This window comes from Heterocephalus glaber, unplaced genomic scaffold (genome assembly GCF_053883595.1).
Source record: "Heterocephalus glaber isolate CG9 unplaced genomic scaffold, H.glaber_assembly_v1.0 deba00000621, whole genome shotgun sequence".
Lineage (NCBI taxonomy): Eukaryota > Metazoa > Chordata > Mammalia > Rodentia > Bathyergidae > Heterocephalus > Heterocephalus glaber.
Window position 1 is genome coordinate 33,071,213 of NW_028258153.1, and position 19,576 is coordinate 33,090,788.

Here is a 19,576-nt window from a genome sequence, read left to right on the forward strand (position 1 = left end):
GGATGCAGTCTTCATCTAAAGAGCACCTCAGGAATGGGTCCTAGGCACAGTGAGCAATGACCACAAGCCCAAGGTAGCTGGAAGAAGTGGGGAGGAAAGTGGAGGGAGCCAAGCAAGACGTGCACAGAGGGAAAAGGAACCCAACATTCTTCCCACTGGTGACCCTTGACCAGGGCTTGTACCAGCCTGGCTGTGTAGGGTAGGTATCCTCATTGTCTGCCCCCAGGAAGGAGCCCAAACTTGGGGTCTGGAGCTGTGGGAGGACCCAGAGAATGTGAGATAACTGGAAGGAGAGAAAAGCAAGCTGAATTTCTGAGATGGGGCTGCAAAACATACTCAAGGCAGAAGCCATGAGGACAGACAGCCCCAGACCGACTTTTCCCTTTACCCACACCATATGAAGCTTCACCTTAATCTCTACACACAGAATTGGCCGGTGCTCTGCAATACGGTAGGTCTGAAGTCTGGTGAGGTTGGGAAGGCACATAGCATAACCACTGAGTGTGTCCAGCTCCTTGTCACAACGAGACTCTGAAAGGCAGAGCACAGGTCACACCTAGGAATCAGACAAGAGCAGGCGAGCCCCACAGTGACAGACCCTGGAACAAGCATAGCCTTATGAGGTTACTCTGAGCCTGGTGAAAGCCTCATCTTTGCCTTAGGACTCTGGGATGCACAACAATAATAAGGTGGTTCACACCATACCTGGTGTGGTGGGCCCCACCTGTAATCCCAGCACTCAGGAGGCTAAGGCAAGAGAACTACAAGCTTGAGGCCAGCCTAGGTTACACAGTGAGACCTAGACTGCATAGCAAGAGCCTATCTCCAAAAAACAACCCCAAAACAGTGGTTTATGGCAAGCTTTAGGCCAGGTGGCACAGCTCCGGGGTGGGGGGGGGCGCACAGTCAAGCAGGCAGTCAGCCCTGTCCTTCAAGTCTCTGAGCCCCAGTAATAGCACTGGACACCAAGGCGTCTCAGTGGCAACCCTCATGTCACATCTACTTGCTAGGAAAATAAGTGCTGACCACACAGCCCTGTGGGAGAGGATCCCTGGAACTCTCCCAGACTCTGCCCCTGCACCTCTTCCCTTTACCAGTTTCATCTTTATCCTTTGGCTGTAATGCACCATAAATATGAGTGTGTAACTGTGAGATTTACTGTCCTTCTAGCCATTATAAATCTGAGGGTGGCCTTAGGGACCTTCAAATGTGCAACTGTTGTCAGAAGTGAGGACAGCCTTGGGAACCCCCTAATTCTATGACTCCTTCAGCCCAGGAACTAGGAGAAGAAGGAAGCTGCAGCCCCAACCTTCCCCTCAAACTAGGGCCCTTCTCTATATGCAACACTCGGATAGCTGGTGTGGACAGAGCCAAACAAGGCTAGGCTTCCTTCCCTCACCCAGGAAGCCTGACTCCAAGTCCTCACTACAAGGGGCAGTACCGTTCTTATCTGAAGTCATAAGACCTCAATTATTACTATAAAATGAAACGGGGTGCTGAACAGCATGCACCTGGGGAAAGGACCTGGAGCTTGCCTCTCTCCACCCTTATGGACAAAAGGATTGAAGCCTAGACACTGTCCTGTGTCTCCACCTCCTCTGTCACAGCACAGAGCCTACAGCATGGGGCCAGCTCTTCCCTACCCTAGCCAGACCCCAGGCCTGGAGCATTATTTGCTTTCATTTTCTAATCCAATCAGGAAGGAATCTTATGGTGGCCAATTCTATACGCTTGTTTGCCTGGCTGTGTTCAAAGAAGAGACATTTATACACTCAACACAGGATTTTATGTCTTGATCAATAACTGGGGGTTTAAACCTTGTTCTACTTTCTGCCACCAAGACCACCAGCAAGTTCAGGAAAGACAGACATGGGGCTGGGAGGCGATAATGAAATTCAGCCATAAAATTGCTGAACATTGCTTGTACCTAACATGGATGAACATTTCAAATACCTTTCAAATGGGATTTTTAAAATCACAAACAATATTCATAACTTAAGGACACACTTACCTGGTCTTTCAGACTGTATCTTTAAACATAGTTGTTTCACAAACTCTAAAGGCAGCTGAACAACTTCCTGTAAGAAAACATGAAATAATATGGGTTGCACAAGAAGACAGTTAACATCACAGCTGTGCACCTAAACACAGTTAAAATGGTAAATTTCACACTATGTGCATTTTGTCACACACAAAAAATTAGAGCTTAAAAAAATTCAGCATGTGGGTTTTTGGAACAAAAGTCAGTCTATTATTTTCTGAACCTACCCAGCTTAAACCTGGCTAGAGCCACCATTTGAATGTACAAGAGTGACCAGTTTGCCCCAGAGCAGCCAGAATCCAGTGGTGGGGAGTAGCCATGCCACCAGGTCCCCTGCCATGGAAGGCCTGGTCATAGCAGCTCCCATGGGCACAGAGCAGGGGCCTGGGGCAGTTTTGGGGCCACATGAAGACCCTTGCTGACCCCTCAGACAGCCTGAGGGTCTCTCACACTGCCACCTGGAAGGCAGTTCAGGGCCTGATGGAGTTGCTGACCATGAGATAACCAGCCATGGGTACCCATGTGGCTCATGGCCAGCACTCCTCTCCACGTGGCTGTTTCCTGGAAATTTCCCAAATCAAAGGGATTTAAGAAACACTGCTTACCATCTTCCCTGACCTGTTTTCAGAGTAGCAACTATGACTTCTAAAAAAAGCCTCAGAGAGACATAGGAGACCTGCCTAAGACAAAAGTGCTGGAATACTACCTGCGGGCTGGCCCTGCATGCACCATCCACATGCCTGCTCCCTGCCTGCTGTGCCATTCCACTTGTGAGTTCTTATTTACAAAAACATACTATATGCTGATGACAGGAGAGGCACTAAAAATCTCAATATGGAATCAGGTACTCTGAAGCAAAATAAAAGAGTAGGAAATGTAAAAGTCCCAAAATTCAAACCTCAAAGCATCTCACACTTGTTCTACTTCAAAGAAACCAAAAGTTCAAAGGCATAAACACCCATCCTGACACTGTGTGTGTAAGAAAAAGATAAGAACTGCATAGAAGGCTGGGCATCAGTAGCACACACCTATAATCCCACCACTCTGTGAGGCTGCAACAAAACCATCACAAGTTCAAGTCCAACCTGGGCAACTTGGCAACTTGTGAGACCCTGTCTCAAAAGGGGGGTAGGAGGGGAATGAATGTAGCTCACATCCTAGGTTCAATCCCGAGTACCAACACACACATATCCTAGAATGCCTTGGCCCACATCACAGGGTGCACAGCTGAGGACATAGTATCTACACAGGTCTAGGGCCACACATACACAAAGAACCCCCCACCCTATGCTACTGTCTGCCTGAGTCCACAGATACCCTGAGTTTCTTCTAACAACTTTGAATTACTTATTTTACAACAAGGATATCTGTATCTTTCTCAAGATACCATGCCTACAGTAGGCATCCTCTTTAAGTGCCATCCAACCATGTGAACACAGTGAGAACCAGCCCTGGACAAGGTACCTGCCTGAGAAGAGCCATAGTTAAGGCCCACAAAATGCCCGAGGGAGCTGCGACACAAGTGCTAAGATGAGTGAGGACCTCCAGATATGGCACCATCCCCCAAGGGGCAAAGAAATGTTGCCAGAACACAGAGCTGCCAGCCTGGAGTTCCCTGCCTAGTCAATACATCAGCAACCTGAGATTCAAACAGGAAGTCGAGGCCACCCCCCAAGGTGACCAACCCTAAGTGGGTCTAGTCAAAGGGCCAAGAATGAACTTCTGAAATTTCAGGCTCCTCTAGTACCTAAGAAGCCACAGCTGTACATTTAAGGAGAGTTCCCTAAACTCTCAAGGTCCCTAGAGCTGCCCATACTTGTTCTGTGCCCCCTGAGCAGGGTGAAGGCCAGGGTGTGGATCATCACAGGGGCTGTGTCTTGTCCAAGATGAAATGCCTTCTCAAATGCTCTACCTTGCCTGACAAGCTGACGTGCCACACTTGCTACCAGGGTCAGTGTGGCCCTGCCTAGGCAGCTGCCTGGGCTAGGGGGAGACATCTGCTTGAAGATGTGATCGGGTGCACTGTGAGCACCCTGCCAGGACACGCTTACCTAAAGAAAAGCAAGCTGGGGTTCATTCTGGCAGGTGTCCTAATGTGGAAGAGACACACTGTGACCCTTCACACCAGGGACACACAGAACCAAACCTGTTGCCAGAGACATTTCTGATCCTGTCCCATCCCGCACAGGGGATCTAATCTCACCACCCCAGCCAACAAGCACCATCACCACTCAAGTCCTCCCTTCCGGAAAGAGATCTTAAACTCCAGGACCAGAAACTGCCACCCAGCCTGGCAAGCTAGAGCCAAGGACAGCAGTGCTTCCAGGAGATGGCTCATCTGAAAATATTCTCTCCTCAAGGAGCCCACAGTTGGCACAGATATAGCCTGTGGAAGAACCACATAAGTCTTCCTGAAGGGGCACCTGTGACCTACAAACATCGATGACTGTGGGGCATGGGTGACAGGGGAACAGGGGACAAGCCACATCTGCAGCAGCTGAGGAAAGGCAGGAATGAGGTGGCTTTTGCAGCCTCAGGCCTATGGCTCTGACAATCCAGGTCAGAAGGATGACCCTGGGGTCACTCCTTGTCCTGTCCCCACAAAGCACAGGAGAGCAGCAAGCAGCACCCACACAGGCAGCAATGCCAAGGGTTTTCACAGCTTTTCTTCTACACTCCAGCTTTTAAAATTAAACTGGGCCACTGTGGACCCTCAGTCAGTGTGACAAGTAGTGTCTCATTCCTGTGTTCACAGCTACATTCCTCCTCTACAAGGCAGAGGAGCCGATGGAGTGTGACTTCGTGTTCCCTACACTGCTGGAAGGTGAGCAGAGCTGTTCCTTCCAGCTGAAGGACAACTGGTCACTCACCTGAACACCCTCACCAAGCAGAGCTTCCACAAGGCCCAGGTGGAAGAAAGCAGGTTCTCTCTGAACCTCGTTGTCCTCAGCAAGAAAATGGGACTCTCAGCATCCACTCTGCCACCACAGGTGAGCAAGCCCTCAGAGACTCTGACTGTATGATGTTATCATTTCACACAATGTTTCCAACAAATGACCTGCTAGTATTGTTGATACAGAACTTGCATATGAATTGAGGTAACATGAATAAAAATCACTTACCCCACAGTGCACACAGTTCTCCCCCAAAAACTCTTTCATGACATTTTTGCCAAAGTCCACTATGTCCTGCAGGTGCTGAAATATCTCCTCTGAGGTCTGTGAGAGACAAGCACAGGACAGGCTCAGCACAGACCTGGTGAGCAGCTCCCAAAAAGGGGTCACCAAAATCCCCAGAGGCCATCGAGAGCACAGTGGCATCTGAGCCAGTCAGGCAGCAGTCTTCAGCCTGAGGGAAGGTCCCCTAGGGCCCCCGTGGACTCTTGTCCCAGGCCTGTTGCCTTGTGTCCCTCCTCCCACTCCCAGGAGCAGCACTGCCACCAACATGCCTCTGAAGAGCTGGCTTTAGAAACTTCTCACATCCAAAGGGTGTTAGGTGTTCAGATGTAAAATAAAGTGCAACACCTGCCTCACAAGCGCAAGGTCCTGAGTTCAATCCCCAGTACAAAAAAAAAAAAAGATATAGAATAAAGTATTTTCTCCCCAGTCGGAGGTTTTCCAAGGGTCAAAAAGCAGGTGAGACTGAGTGAGACAGAAAGTCACTCAATGTGTCCCAAAGATGAGAAGTGCAAAGGACCAACAGTGGGTCACTCCCAGGAGAGTTACATACACAAAGCCCGGCCTGGTAGTCTCACTGCACCAGCAGGTCTGCTATGTATATGGGGTTTTGTCCAAGGTGGGCCGGGAGGCACCCAGGACCAAACTTGAGCTCAGGAAAGTCCCAGGACTGAGCAGCCACCCTGTGTCTTCACAGTCCCTAGAGAACCCACTACCTGTACCTGGCTATGTCCTACACATCTAAAACATGTGCAGATATCCTGTGGTTCCTGTAACAGGATCATGTCAGAGCTGGACCTGACAGAAAAGCCCAGAACACTAGTGGCCCATGCAACTGGATCACAGCTTCTGACAAAAAGCTTGTCCAGACAATAGTAGAGTGATGGCACAAGGCCTCCAATGAAGCCGCCTGCATCCCACTGTGTTGCTTAAGAACACATAAAGCAAATGTGGCCTGGAAGATGCCACCTCAATCAGTGTACACAGAAGGCCTGACAGAGGGCATTGAGGTGGGTATGGGGTGGGCACTGCAATCACTGAACAGGGCACAGAGGGGACAGAGGAGGCTAGAGCCACTCTGGGATACATCCTACCACAACAGAATACCTCAGGCCACTTCTCTTCAGTAGCTGAGACAGGAGCACAGGATGTTCTAGCCACACCCCATTATCCCCCTCTGCCTGCCCCCATCCTTACCTCACTGCAACACTCCAACTCCCACCTCTCCTTCCATAAAACCAGCGCTGTAAGGTGCCCTCACACTTCCACTTGCAGTACCCCTCAGGCTTCTATGGCTTCTGCCCTTACTCAACCCCTCATCTCACAGTGAGACAATGACTCATCCATCCCACACTGACACAGCCCCTTAAATGAGCCCCATCTACTCTCACTGTGGGGACCTGACTTCACAGGTTGGCTCAGCCCCCCAGCCCACCCAAGCTTGCCTCATGTGCAGAAAGGGCTGAGCAAGTGTCTCAGCCTCCCTCAGAGCACATAATGCCCTCATCCCCATCACAGGAAGCAGAGAAAAGGCCATGGATATGGGAGCCTTTGCTACTCAGTGTTCACCTGCAACCTTCTGAGATTTACACGTGAAAGGAGGCAGGTGGCCACAGTACAGGGCCAAAAGTGTGACAGCAGTAGTGTCCTGTGAGTGGCCCATGGATAACTAAGTCAACAGAAATCACTGCTCCCTCTGACCCTGCCCACCAGGACTTTAACAGAACACAGACTGTCTAGCAGGTATCACAATCTATTTGCGTGGAGACAATTTCACAGATGGGGGGACTAAGGCAGTAGGTACTAAGAAACTCAGCAAGGCAAAGCTGAGACCAGGTCCTTGCCAGAGCTGGACACACTGAGCAGGACCCACAGACTCCTACTTAGTGCCAAGCAGAACCACCATAACAGAGGTGAGTGACATGCAGTGACATAAAATGAAGCATGGGTCAAAGTGCTGAGACCTGGCAGGTCTCACATCAGAAATCTAAAGGTTCACCACCTTCCACATTGAATGCTTGTGTCATATTTAAATTTCTACAATTAGCATTAATATTTCTGCACCTGGAAAAAACCCAAGTCTTCTTAAATAAAATGGTTATAATGACTAGAGGGGTGATCTGTCAATCTTACCTTCTTCCTATTTGGAGGAAACTTCAGAAAACGCAGCACAACACAGCGCTATTGGAAAATACAACAAAATCTGATTAGTACTTGGCTGGCAAGCAGACTCCACAACCAGTAACTGCAGAGAAGGGACGAGGTCAGGGTCTCGGTCCTGAGGCCTAGGCCACCGGAAAGCCCCTGCAAAGGGGAAGCCAAGGAAGGGCCACTTCAGGGTGCACAGGCTTCCAGAAAACCTGTGGCCTTTGACCCAGCTCACCCACACCCAGATGTTTATCTTAAAGAAATAATTAAGAAAGCTCAATAGACTAACTATAATGTATAAAAGCATTGCTTTGAATTCCAAACAAAATGGAAACAACCTCATCGTCCAACAATAGAGGGATGGTTAAATGCAGAGGGATACATTGCATGCTTGCATAGCTTGCAGTCAGTTACAGGAAAACAGAAAGACCAGTAGTTATAGACAGACATGTAGTCATCCCATACTGCTAAGTGAAAAGCTGGCAGAACAAGGCACACAGAATGAGCCCATTTTCAAAAAGAAAAAATATATACATTTACAGTATGTACACATACATAATATACACGTATGTATGAGTATAGTTCTATTCATGTGAAGTTCAAAAAACAGGTAAGACTGACCCTGGCGCCCACTCCTTTGGCAGATGGGATGGCCCTAAGAGAAGAGACTGGTCATGGGGTTCTGGGCTCATTTACTTTGCCATACATAATTAAGCTAAACTCTTACAATCTGATCATCTTTCTATAGGTATGTGACACCTCAATTTTTTTAGACAGCAATTTTTCAATGAAATTTGCATATGACCTGCTTTTATGGAAGGGTCTGAAAGGATGGTTCAGCACAAGTTTAACAGCATCAATAGGCCACAATGACTGTAATAATTTTTTTTTGAGACAGGGTCTCACTTTGCAGTGAAGGCTGGCCTTGAACTTACTATGTAGCTCAGGCTGGCCTCGAGCTCACGGCGATTCTCCTGCCTCAGCCTCCCAAGTACTGGGATTACAGGCATGTGCCACCATGCCCAGCCACAATAATTTTTTTAGACATCCTACTTATTTCAATATTTCAGGACTTTAGTGTTCACATAAAATATACAATAACAATGTACATTCTACATGGGAAGAAGGTACCTGAGAAAGGCTCTACCTGAACATAACAGGGTGGGATGCGGTCCCTGCCAGGTACACTGGGTAGCATTCCAGGACAGCTTATTGGTGACTGCTTAGAAAGCACAGCTTTCTAGAATATAAGATGCCTTGTGGAGCAAAAAACACCATATGGAGATGAAACCACCCCTGGGCACCCAGTCCTGTCTATTCAGTCAATCCACCTGCTCCTCCTAAAACCCAAGTGTCCTGGTTGGCCCTCCTAGCCCCTAGCTACTCTTCTTTTTTTAAATTTACTTTTAAATTTCTAGTGTTTTTAAGAGGGTCACACTATGTTGGCTATGCTGGTCTGAAACTCCTGGACTTAAGTGATCCTCCTGCCTCAGCCTGCCAAGTGGATGGAACTATACATGAACCACAGGTACACATTACTGAGCTTGCCTTCCCCAGGCCCTTACTGAGGTCCCATTCCCAGTTAGTACCATTCACTAGTCTCATTGCTAACATCCTGGGATGCCAATCACAGACTGGGGATCTGAGGTGGATAGGATCCATGCTAAGACCGCCCCCTCCTAAATCCAAGGCTGGCATCAACAATGGATCTGGGGAGTCAACTGGCTGAGGATCACGATTTAATAGAACTATAATTCAATCTAAATTCAAGGAAAAACAAGTTGAGCTACAGAAACACTAACTCTACTTTCTAGAAACTCACTTTCCCAAAAGTCCTCACCTCGACACAATTTCTGCTTCAGAGCCTATTTGATCAGTCCCTCCAACAATCACACCAGATGTCGTATAGAGTGCTGCCACAGATAGTGACAGACAGCACTCCCAACAGCACACATTCACAAGGAAAGTCAGCAAGTTTCCCAAGGAAAGCCTCATCATGCTTGAAAACCAATGCAGTAAGAAAATACATTAAGAAAGCCAGGGATTTAGCTCAGTGGTGCTACCCTCTGCCTCGCAAGCGCAAGGTCCGGAGTTCGATCCCCAGTACCAAAAAAAAAAAAAAGAAAATATACTAAGGCATTGATCCCACAGACTGACCCACACTGCCCTGGCCCACCTGCAACACAAGACCCTCACTGCCCCCTCATACAGGGCCAAGCCTGTCGCCCACAGGAGCCAAGCTCACTCACCCACAGAGTTTTATGGCATCTAAAGGCAAGGAAAGGCTCTCTCAATTTCCCAGGAGACTATTAAGCTGCATAACAGCCTTGTAGCCAGGCAGTTGCAAGGAGGGCGAAGCCAGGCAAGTCACATGAGCTTTTTTATTGTTGGAATGCCCCACTGTAGCCTCAGAGAAAGGAGATCAGAGAGCCCGTGCACAGAAACACTAAGTACAAGAAACAGAGACCCCTCAGCGGGCAGCCTTTGCCTATTAATACAGACTCAGTTTGCCAACATTCCCTGCTACTGTTGTTCCTAATAAAGGCTGGAACTGGTCTTGTCTACTTACAAATGGAAATTACAGATTTCATTTGCATTACTAACATCAAGTATAAATTAATTCAGAAAGCAATTATCTGGCCTATCAAGATTTTTTTTAAACCAAATTGTACAATACAAAGAAAAACTGAACACAGGTTCCAGGAGAAAAATACATCAAAGCCACAATGACTTCAGGGTTTGGTCCTCACTCCTTCCTGCCAATAATAAATAAATAAATGATAACAAACATTTCCCACTGTTTCCCCAGCACTTATTAATATCAATAAATCATCATCATTTTTTTTTTGGTACCAGGGATCAAACTCAGGACCTCACCCTTGCCTGGCAGACACTGTGCCGCTGAGCTAAATCCCCAGCCCCAAAATCATTATTATTATTGTAATAAGCAACATGTGAAGAGCACCAGAGACACAACACCCACAAACTATGTCATCTCTGCCATCTCTCCCTCCAAGGCAAGCACCTCAAGTTGCAAGGTAAAGAATGTGGAAAGTGAAGCTCCAAAGGGACAGATTAGGTCTCCTAGAGCTCAGATCCTGCCCCACTGGTGGCCCAACCTCAGCCTGGAGGGAAGCCCTGAGATGAAGGGCTTGACTCCCAAGGTCAAGGCCAAGTGGTGTGGAGCAGAGCTTGGAGGTGGGGCCAAACTCTAGGTGGGTTTCCACATCTTTTGAGTTATCAGGTTCCTTGTAACTAACTGCCCATTGGCAGGCTGGACCTCTGGCTGGAGAGCTGATCCCCAGCAGAAGATGTGGACAGAGCCCTTGCCAGTGCTGGGCAGCAAAGCCTGGGTGGCTCTCCCTTCCTGGTCCACCCTTCTGCAGGGTGTCCTCAGCTACCAAGTCCACACTCAGCTACCACCCACAGGAAGTCTCCTTCCCCTTCCCAGTAGGGAGCTGGAACCATGACCAACTGAACAAGTCTAAATGTAACGATGTGTCTATTTCAAGGGAAAATGCTTTCTCCACCCAACCATTTATCATCCAAGTGCTGCCACCAGAAACCTAATCACCAACCCCACCACCCCAAGGTGAGCTGCAGAATCAGCTTTAAAGGCAAATCTTAATACCAACATTCAGACACACAGCTTGCCTATGTAGTACAGCTAGCGCCGACCACCCCTTGTAAGGGGCCTGACTAGGCCATGCCAGCTGGAGGGGGTTCACCCATGAATGTGCCAGGGAGAGGCCATTGGGAATATGGCCAGCCACAGGCCTGGCAACACTCATGAGACGGATGGTAGAGACAGGTGAAAAATTGACCCCATACCAGCTCTTGTTGGCAGAAAGACTCAGTAAGCCAAGAGACATCCTTACTTGGAGAAGTCCAAACAGAAAGACATAGAGGATTGCTAACTACTAAAAAGGCATATAACTGGGGAAAGACAGACAGGAAGTGCACTAAAATGTTAACAAAAGTTCTCTTCCAAGTAGGGAGATGTGGGGGAATGTCTACTTTCTTCCTTCTAATATTCTATCTTTTCTGGGCAGGAGGAAGCAATACCTGTTACTAAAGAAAAGTAAAAAGCCACAATCAACCAATATATAATAAAAGAGACACCTGCCAACACAAAGCCTGAGGGGGTGTGACAGCTTTCCATCACTGGGACAAACTCCTGAAAAAAATCAACTTAAAAGGAGACAAGGTTTATTTCACCTCATAGTTTCACTTGACCCCATTGCTTCTGGACCTACGGTGAGGCAGCACAACACAGTGGAAGTGTGTCATAGAGGAAATCTAGTCAACCTCATAGCAGCTGAGAAGCAGAGCAGGAGGAAGTCAGGAATCCCTACATCTCCTGCAAGGGCACACCCTCAACGGCCTAGGCCCCATATCCCAACAGTGCCACAGGCTGGGGACCAAACCTTCAACACATAGACCTTTGGGGGACCTTTAAAATCTAACCCATAACAGAGAGGGACTTTTTGGGTAGAATTAAGCCCTTTTGGTACAGATGAGTTGGGAGAGGCTGCCCCACAACTTACAGGGCACTCTTTTGGGGATGGGGGAGGCTGGGACCCACTAAGTAAGTTGTCCCAAAGGCACCAGGCTTTGAAAGATAGTTCTTCCGTTATAGTGAGGCAATGACCCAAGAAGGGGCCCCTAAAAGACCTCAGGAATCTGAGATCAGGCCACTTTCAAAGGAAGAGAAGAAAAAAAACCCACAACAGCACAGATGTTGCCCCTCAGGATGCAGCCTAGATCCCAGAAACAGAGCTCTGCCCAGCTTCTCCTGAAGTGTAAGGATCACTCCCAGGCAGGAGTTGTGGTGGACCCCCAATGTCCGTCTCAGGAAGCCGGCCTCCCTGTGGCCCCTCCTCAGCCCTCCTTGGTCTGTCCACCAGTAACCAGGGCAGGCGGTACTGAGCAGCTGACCTCTGCGACACAAGGACCACAGGACTCCAGGCTCAGAGAAGCAGGACTGTGGGGCTGGGCTTCACCAGGAGGCACTCACAACTGCGTACCTCAGCCCTGGAAAGAACTCAACAACCTCAGGGGGAGCCACAAAGCAGACCAACAGCGGACCGAGAAGGGGCTCACAAAGGAAGGGAGCAGCAGGAAAGGAGGCTGGGCAGCAGGCACCTTGTCCAACCTGGGCAAGACACTTCCTTCCCAAGCTTCAGCAGCTCAAATTCAACCTCTCAGCCATCCCTGCAAGACTGAGGTTTGAGCTGTGGCAAAGGTCACAAAGTGAAAAACACACCACGTCAATATGACACTGAGAACAATGGGAAAAGTACAAGGACAGGCTGGGGGAGGTTAGTGGTCCCTAACAAGTGGGAAATCTGACAATGTGTGAAAGGAGATGGGATTCATGGAAGCCTGCAGGTGGAGTTGCAAAACCACATGCAAGTATGAGGGGCCATTCAGACCACCTACCCGGCTGCACCATGACCACAAGGTACTCCCAGCTAAGTTTGTTCTCCAGATACAGAAAGGCCTCCCTCACCTTCCTGCATTGCAACTCTAAAAAAACAGAGAAAGTCACTGGAGTTATACATCTGATTGAATTCTGACCAAGAAGGCGGAAGCGGTCAATCAGGTAAAAAGTTGCCATGTCACCTGGGAAGATATAAAACCAGAAAGAGATGAACACCCTTGCAAACTGGTGCAGTAACATCACAGGGCTGAAAACCACCAAAGGAAATATGGGAATACATCCTAAGCATGCAATAGCAGGCATAAATAAAAGGATAAAAGCTGGTCATGGTGATATATATCTGTAATCCCAGCAGTCTGGGAGTCTGAGACAGGAAAAGCACAAGTTTGAGCCCAGCCTGGGCAACTCAGAGATTTAGTGAGACCCTGTCTCAAAATAAAACAATAAAAAAGGGATGGGTATGTAGCTCAGTGTGAAGGCTCTAGGAAAAAAACAAAAAGTGTAAGTAGAGGGCCATATGCAGAGCTCTGCAATAAACTGGGATGTGACAAGAATAAACCCAACAAGAAAGAAGCCACATCAGCCCATCAACCTATAAGAACACCACTGGATATCTCAAATGCACATAGGTCAGTTCTTAAAAAGTTGCTAGTGACAAAAGAAAGTTAAGGCTGTTTCAGTGAGGATCCAGGGCTTAGGAATATGCCATACAGTTAGAAAGAGAACCTAACTCATGTTCTTCCAGCATCTCTAGGAAGACGTATGATCTTCAACATTCTTACAGCACCAAACAGCTGCTTTCCACCTGAGCTATTATAAATAACTACAGGTGTCTGTGATGGACATCTTTGTGGACAAGATCTTTATTTTCACTTCTATTTATCTCCTTATCCAGAATACCAGATCAGAAATCAGACCAAAGGATATAAACTTTTTAAAAATTGATGCTTTTTCCTACTGTTTTTGGAGCTGGGGATTGAATCCAGGGCCTCAAACACACTAAATACAGCCAGGGATTTAGCTCAATGGTTCTACCGCCTGCCCCACAAGCACAAGGTCCCAAGTTCGATCTCCAGTACCAAAAAAATACATAAATAAAAAATTTTTTTAAAAACACTAAATACACAATCTTTGAAATATACACCCAGCCCCTTTTCCGAGTTATAATACATATTCATTGTAGGAAATTTAGAAAAATTTAAAAAAAAAAATAGAGCTGGCTGTGATGGCATACAGCTGTAGTCCCGTCTACCTGAGTGAGGGGCTGAAGCAAGAGGATCACTTGAGTCTAAAAGTTTGAGACCAATCTGTGCAACACAGTAAATCATGGTCTCAAAAAAAAGGTAAAAGTAAATCATGACTATCACAAAATGATAACTACTTGTCACATTCTGACATATTTTGTTCCAATCACATGTATAATCACAGTCAAGCTATGACTGTGCTATAATCTGTGGAGTTTTTTTGTTTTGTTTTGCTTTGTTTTGTGGTGCTAGAGATTGAAGCCAGGGCACTGTACATGCTAGGCAAGTGCTCTACCACTGAACTACATCCCTAGAACTTTTATTTTTTAAATTTTGAGACAGGGCCTCTCTAAGTTACCAAGAGTGACCACAAACTTGCAAGCCTTCTGCCTCAGGCTACCAAGAAGCTCGGATTACAGGCATGCACCACCATACCAGGCTATAACCTGATCTTTCCATTTAACATTATAAAAATTTTCCCCATATTAAATGGGATACAGCATAATTTATCCAGTCCATCCACTACAAAATAACCTTCTACATTGTTTGAATTTTTCTATATAAACTGGGTGTGGTGGCAAGCACCTATAATCTCAACTATGTGAGATGCTGAGGTGGGTCATTTAGGTCCAAGAGTTCAAGACTAGCCTAGGCAGCTTAGGGAGACTTGTCTCAAAAAAACAAAAACAAAAATAGGTTAAATTCTAACATATAAAATAATGCTATGTTGCATAGAAAGAAAAAAATCTATAAACAAGAAATCCTAACACATAAGTCAAGATGAAAAACAGTGAAATGAACTCCTAACAGCTTGACCTTTACACCTACAAGGCCCAAACACCCCAGGATCCAAGATAATTTGCAGAAATGATCTGAAACTCTCCTTAGAATCTCAGAAAGGTTACAAAACTAGAATCACTGGAAATGAGGAGTTCTTGTCATCCTTCTGATAAATCTTCTTTGTTGGCAGGTTGGTTAAATGGCAGTCTTTCATATTACTTCTAAAATCACTAAAAAGGAAAACATGACAGTTCAATGTTGTGAAAAGAATGGGCACCATCTGCCCCTGCACCCCAAAGCCAAGGTGACCCATGGGGCTCAGTACCCTAGACACCTAAGATCCTGAACAATAAATAAGGTGTAAAATGACCTTCACAGGACAAGACCCTGAGGCAAAATCAATAAGCTGAAGGAAAAGGAGGCAAATGCAAACACCTTGGGAAAGAAGTCCAGTGCAGCAGCATGGAAGGTGACCACAGGCTTTGCAGACCTTTGATGTGGCTGCCAGAACAGATGTCATGCCCTTAGGCTGCGCACAGGAGAGCATGTGCCTTGATGTGAAATGTCCATGCCCAAGGAACCCTCTCAGAGTTCATGCCTGGGGCTCCACACACCCTTGGGAGACAGTGTGCCCAGGCTGCTTACATCCCAGTATGTGCACCAGAGGATCCCTGCCAGGTGGATATTGGACACTGCACATGTTGCACCTGGGAAGGGGACACACTGCACAGTTTTCCAAAACCTAAAGAGAACCTTATGGTTAACACTGAAACTATCTAGGACTGCTTGGGCTGGCTATGGGGAAGCTAACCACCATGTATCACGAATACTGCTAAAGCCCCTTGGGTTGGCCTGTCCTTCCACTTCCTGCCTACGCTAAGCATGCCCCACACTCTCCTGCAGCCCACACAGAGTTCCTCCATTCCCAGGCCCCAAATCCTGTACTGAAGGTTCTCGCTCTTTTCTGTTCCATGTCTGCACACAGCAGGAGCATCACCTGCTTTTAGTGTTGCTAGCCAATGACAGAGTAGATGTTCCCACCTAGACCCTCAACTCCTACAGGACAGGCCTCAGGATGGCTGTCTACATGAGCATTGTGTGCTTGTGTTGCTAGGAAGGGCAGACAGGGAACTTATAAAGCCTTTCACCTCAGAGTGGTTGGTGCTCACTCAGAGAAAGTGACCATCTCCTCGTCTGAAAGATTTGGCAAAGCCCTCCCCTCTCTTGGGCTGGATGAAGCAGCTCTGGGTTGCTGAGCTGAGAAGCAGAGTACACCTGGTCCCAGGCTTGGCTTCTGAAGGAGAAGTTCCCACTCACCCACCTTCCCTCTATCCCACTCACACACCCTCTCCTTGAGCAAAGTGGGTCTGAAAAGCTGTCTCCCAGGGCTTGCTCTCTCCTCCTTGGTATACAACCTGAACAAACATGCTAACCAGGCTTATCTGGCAGCCAGGCTTAAAGCCCGGCACAAAGGTGTCTTTGAGCTCCTCAGCACTCAGCACAATTCACTTTACCTACATCAGCAGCAGACACCATCCAACCTTAACTTGATGGGAAAAAATGTTTGAGACCATCTGTGATGATAATCTTCAATTTTAAATGAGCTAAAACAACAACTAAGTAGGAATGAGCATAGAGAAGCAAGTTAGATTTAAAAATAAAGAAAGAGGGCTTGAGGTATAGATTAGTGGCAAAGCATTTGGCAAGCATGCTCAAGGCCCTGGGTTCAATCTCCACCACTGTAAAACAGTAATGGTAACAATAACAATAAAATAAAGAATGAATAGCATGGGACCAGGACAGCCTGATAGCTAAAGGTAAGCTTAAAAAGGTAAAAGCAAAAAGAAACACAACTATTACCATCAAAGCTGTGCAAAAGGGAGGGACCAGGCTGCCCCAGAGACACCTGCTCAGGGAAGGGGAGACATACAGTGGAAAGGGAGTCCCAGCCAGGAGTTCACAGAAGCCTGTGCTCTTCCAACTCTGGGTGTCCTTTTGCTTCAAGTCTGGAACTTGCTCCTTCATCTGTCACTACTTTTGTAACTTAATACATCAGCCCCACTAGAAGAGGATGGCTTCAGCTCAGTCTTGTCCATTATTAATTCACCTAAAGATCGTGAGTAAAACCTATGGTCTGAGCTCTCTGATTCCCAACTGTGCTGATGGTAACAAAACACAAAGGTAGAATCAAAGAGCCACCTGGATGTTTGCAGCTTACACCATGGCTGACTTTTCCCCATCCCTGAACAGCTGTTGAACTGGAGCAGGGCCTTAACCTCTCTGAGTTCTGCTTGCTTCATCTGTCCAACAGGATGATAGTTATCACTATTCAAGCATAACTTGTCTGACTCCTGCTTAACTGATCTTTCCTGAAATTCCATAAAGCAAACTCTATTCCTAGCTCCATTTTACAAATGCAGGCACTGAGCCTTTGCCAGGCAGTGGTAGAACTGGGAATTGTCCCAGCTGCCTGTGCCTTTTAACTTCCAAGCTCTAACCCCTCCCTACAAGACACCTCCCCACCGCCTACCCCATCTTCCAGCCCACTACATTCCTGTGTAGTTGTATCAGACAGTAAGATACCAAAGAGATTTGCAGCCCCACACAAATCCATATGCTTCTCTTCCTGGATTCACCTCTTTGGGAGTCACTGCAGTTTCACTCTCACTGGATTAAGAAGGGGAAACCCTTTAAATTCTAAAAAGTTCTGAAGGCAAACCTGTGGGCAGCGCCCTGTTAGAATTAACAGCAACAGCACGGAGAACAGCAGATTCGTGTTCTCAGAGGCTCAACTCCCGCCGAGCTGGTACCACAGCATCCCAGGCACTTCCTCCAGTGCTGCCCAGGCCCTAGTCCCAGCTAAGCCTCCGCCGCCAGGTTGTTGGGCAACCACCCCTGCGGAGGACGCACCGAGTGAGACCGCGAAGCACCCACAGGGCGTGGGAGGGAAGGGCTGGGAATCCACTGTAAGGGGTTTGGGGGATACTGAGGGGACGGGGAGAAGAGGCGGGTACTAGCAGGGACAGGGGACCAATCTGGGTAGGGGATATGTGGCGGGGCGGGGGGGGGGGGGAATGCGAGGTGCCAGGGATGGGGGACCGAACTGGGGAGGATGCTGGGGGATGAGGAAAGAAGGGCTACAGGCTCCAAAGGGAGACAGGCCTAGATTGGTGAGGTGCTGGGAACGACGGGGAGCCCCTGAGGACCAAGACCATCGGGTGAGGGGCCGAACCGCGCCACCCGTTCGCCACTTACCTGCGCATGGGCCACCACCAGACTCTTGTTGCCTTCCCCGTGGTACCCCCATTCATTCTCGTCCATCTTCTCCTCTTCCATGCCCCGGCGCGGCCCTGGAGGCTCGCGGACCGGGAGGCGAGGACGCGAGCTAGGGGCCGACCGCCTCGTCGGGCTCCAGCAGCCGCCGTCTGGGGAGGAGCGCCTGTCAGCCGCCGCTACTCACGGGCGCGGGCCGCCGGAAGCTACGCCCCCGGTAGCCGCCTAGGCCGAGCCGAGCAACTTCCGGGTTCCCGCCCACTTTACCTTCATTGACGGCTGAGTCGGACACTCTGCGGCCATTTTAGGAGCTGGCAGTGTGACTCACTTCCGAGGCGCGGTCTTGGGAACCGGAAGGGAGGCTTCCGGCCCTGGCGCCGGATGTGAGGCTGGCGGGAGAGGCCGGCGGCTGCTCGGCGCCCGGGACTGACCCGGGGTGTCCTACCCTTGCGGCCGGTAGCTGGCGACCGGAGACTCCATACCGCTTAGTCGTGTGATCCCAGCAAGGCATTCAGTATCTCTGAGCCTCTGTTTTCGTTTCTATAAATGAGACATGACTCGTCGCATTCTCACGGGGCTACCTGACGGAGAGCCATTGGGCAGTCCTGTGAGGTAAAGACATTGTCAGTCACACTCCAGGCGGGCTGACCTGGCCCTGTAGGGCGAGGGGACCCCCCCTTCTCCAGCTGACCTCCACGGAGTGCCAGGCTTCTTGGCCGTGAGGCGTGGTGCAGCCAATCTGTTTATTCACTTGTTGGGAAGAAAGTGGCTCTCCCTTCCGAAGCAGCTCCGAGGGTGACATAATGTCCGCGTTCCGAAACCTCAGCCTCCTGACCGCTTTATGTTCCTGAAAATGGTCGAAGGCTCAAAAGCTTTTGCTAATGTGGGTGTTAGCTTTCGATGTTACTATATTTTAATGAAAATGTTTTAAAGTATTTTTTCATTTAAAAATAAACATTGCATAGTTTCAGTGGCTGTACCCTCTTCTAAAATAAAGAGAGGTATGGTGTTACATTTTTGCCACTTTTTTAAAAGCCTGGCTTAATGGAAGATAGCTGGATTCTGACATCTGCATTAGGTCTTCTGCGATACTAAATATCGCTGCTGTTGATGTACTATATGAAGAAAATCCAACCTCATGCCGATATGTGGTTCATAAAGCAAGGACTTGCAGAGCCAGCCTTGAGAATGACTGACATTCTCAAGCACCACTGGGCAACTGGCCAGGCTTTGGAAATAGAATAGAAAGAGTGAGTCAGGAAAATGAGCTAATAGTTTTGATAATCTCTCTCCTCCATCCTGAGCCCTGAAGGGGAGCCCTGGTGGAGAATTACTTAGGATCCTCCCCAGGGAAGGCTGAGAAATTAGGGTAGAAATAGCCACTCCTGGGGCTAAGTAGTCTCCCCAAGAGCAAAGAGAAGTGAGAAAACCGTTAGGGTTCAAATCCAGACCTTCCCACAACTCTACAAGG

General features: G+C 48.2%; 1 protein-coding gene across 4 annotated transcripts in view; it reads right to left on the minus strand.

The window, feature by feature from the left end:
- Ippk (inositol-pentakisphosphate 2-kinase) overlaps positions 1-18,313 on the minus strand; it is a 58,694-nt gene extending 40,381 nt beyond the window's left edge. The window contains exons 1-6 of one of the 4 annotated variants that reach the window (XM_087206350.1): positions 18,088-18,222; positions 12,808-12,894; positions 7,351-7,398; positions 5,164-5,259; positions 2,012-2,078; positions 410-531 (exon numbers count right to left, since the gene is read on the minus strand). In XM_087206350.1, the coding sequence (XP_087062476.1) occupies positions 410-531; positions 2,012-2,078; positions 5,164-5,202 (228 nt within the window). In that variant the 5' untranslated portion in view covers positions 5,203-5,259; positions 7,351-7,398; positions 12,808-12,894; positions 18,088-18,222. Of the gene's footprint in view, positions 1-409; positions 532-2,011; positions 2,079-5,163; positions 5,260-7,350; positions 7,399-12,807; positions 12,895-18,087 lie in introns of all 4 variants that reach the window. The other 3 variants (XM_021248482.2, XM_004870081.4, XM_021248485.2) reach the window with 3 other exon arrangements.
- Positions 18,314-19,576: the final 1,263 nt, after the last annotated feature.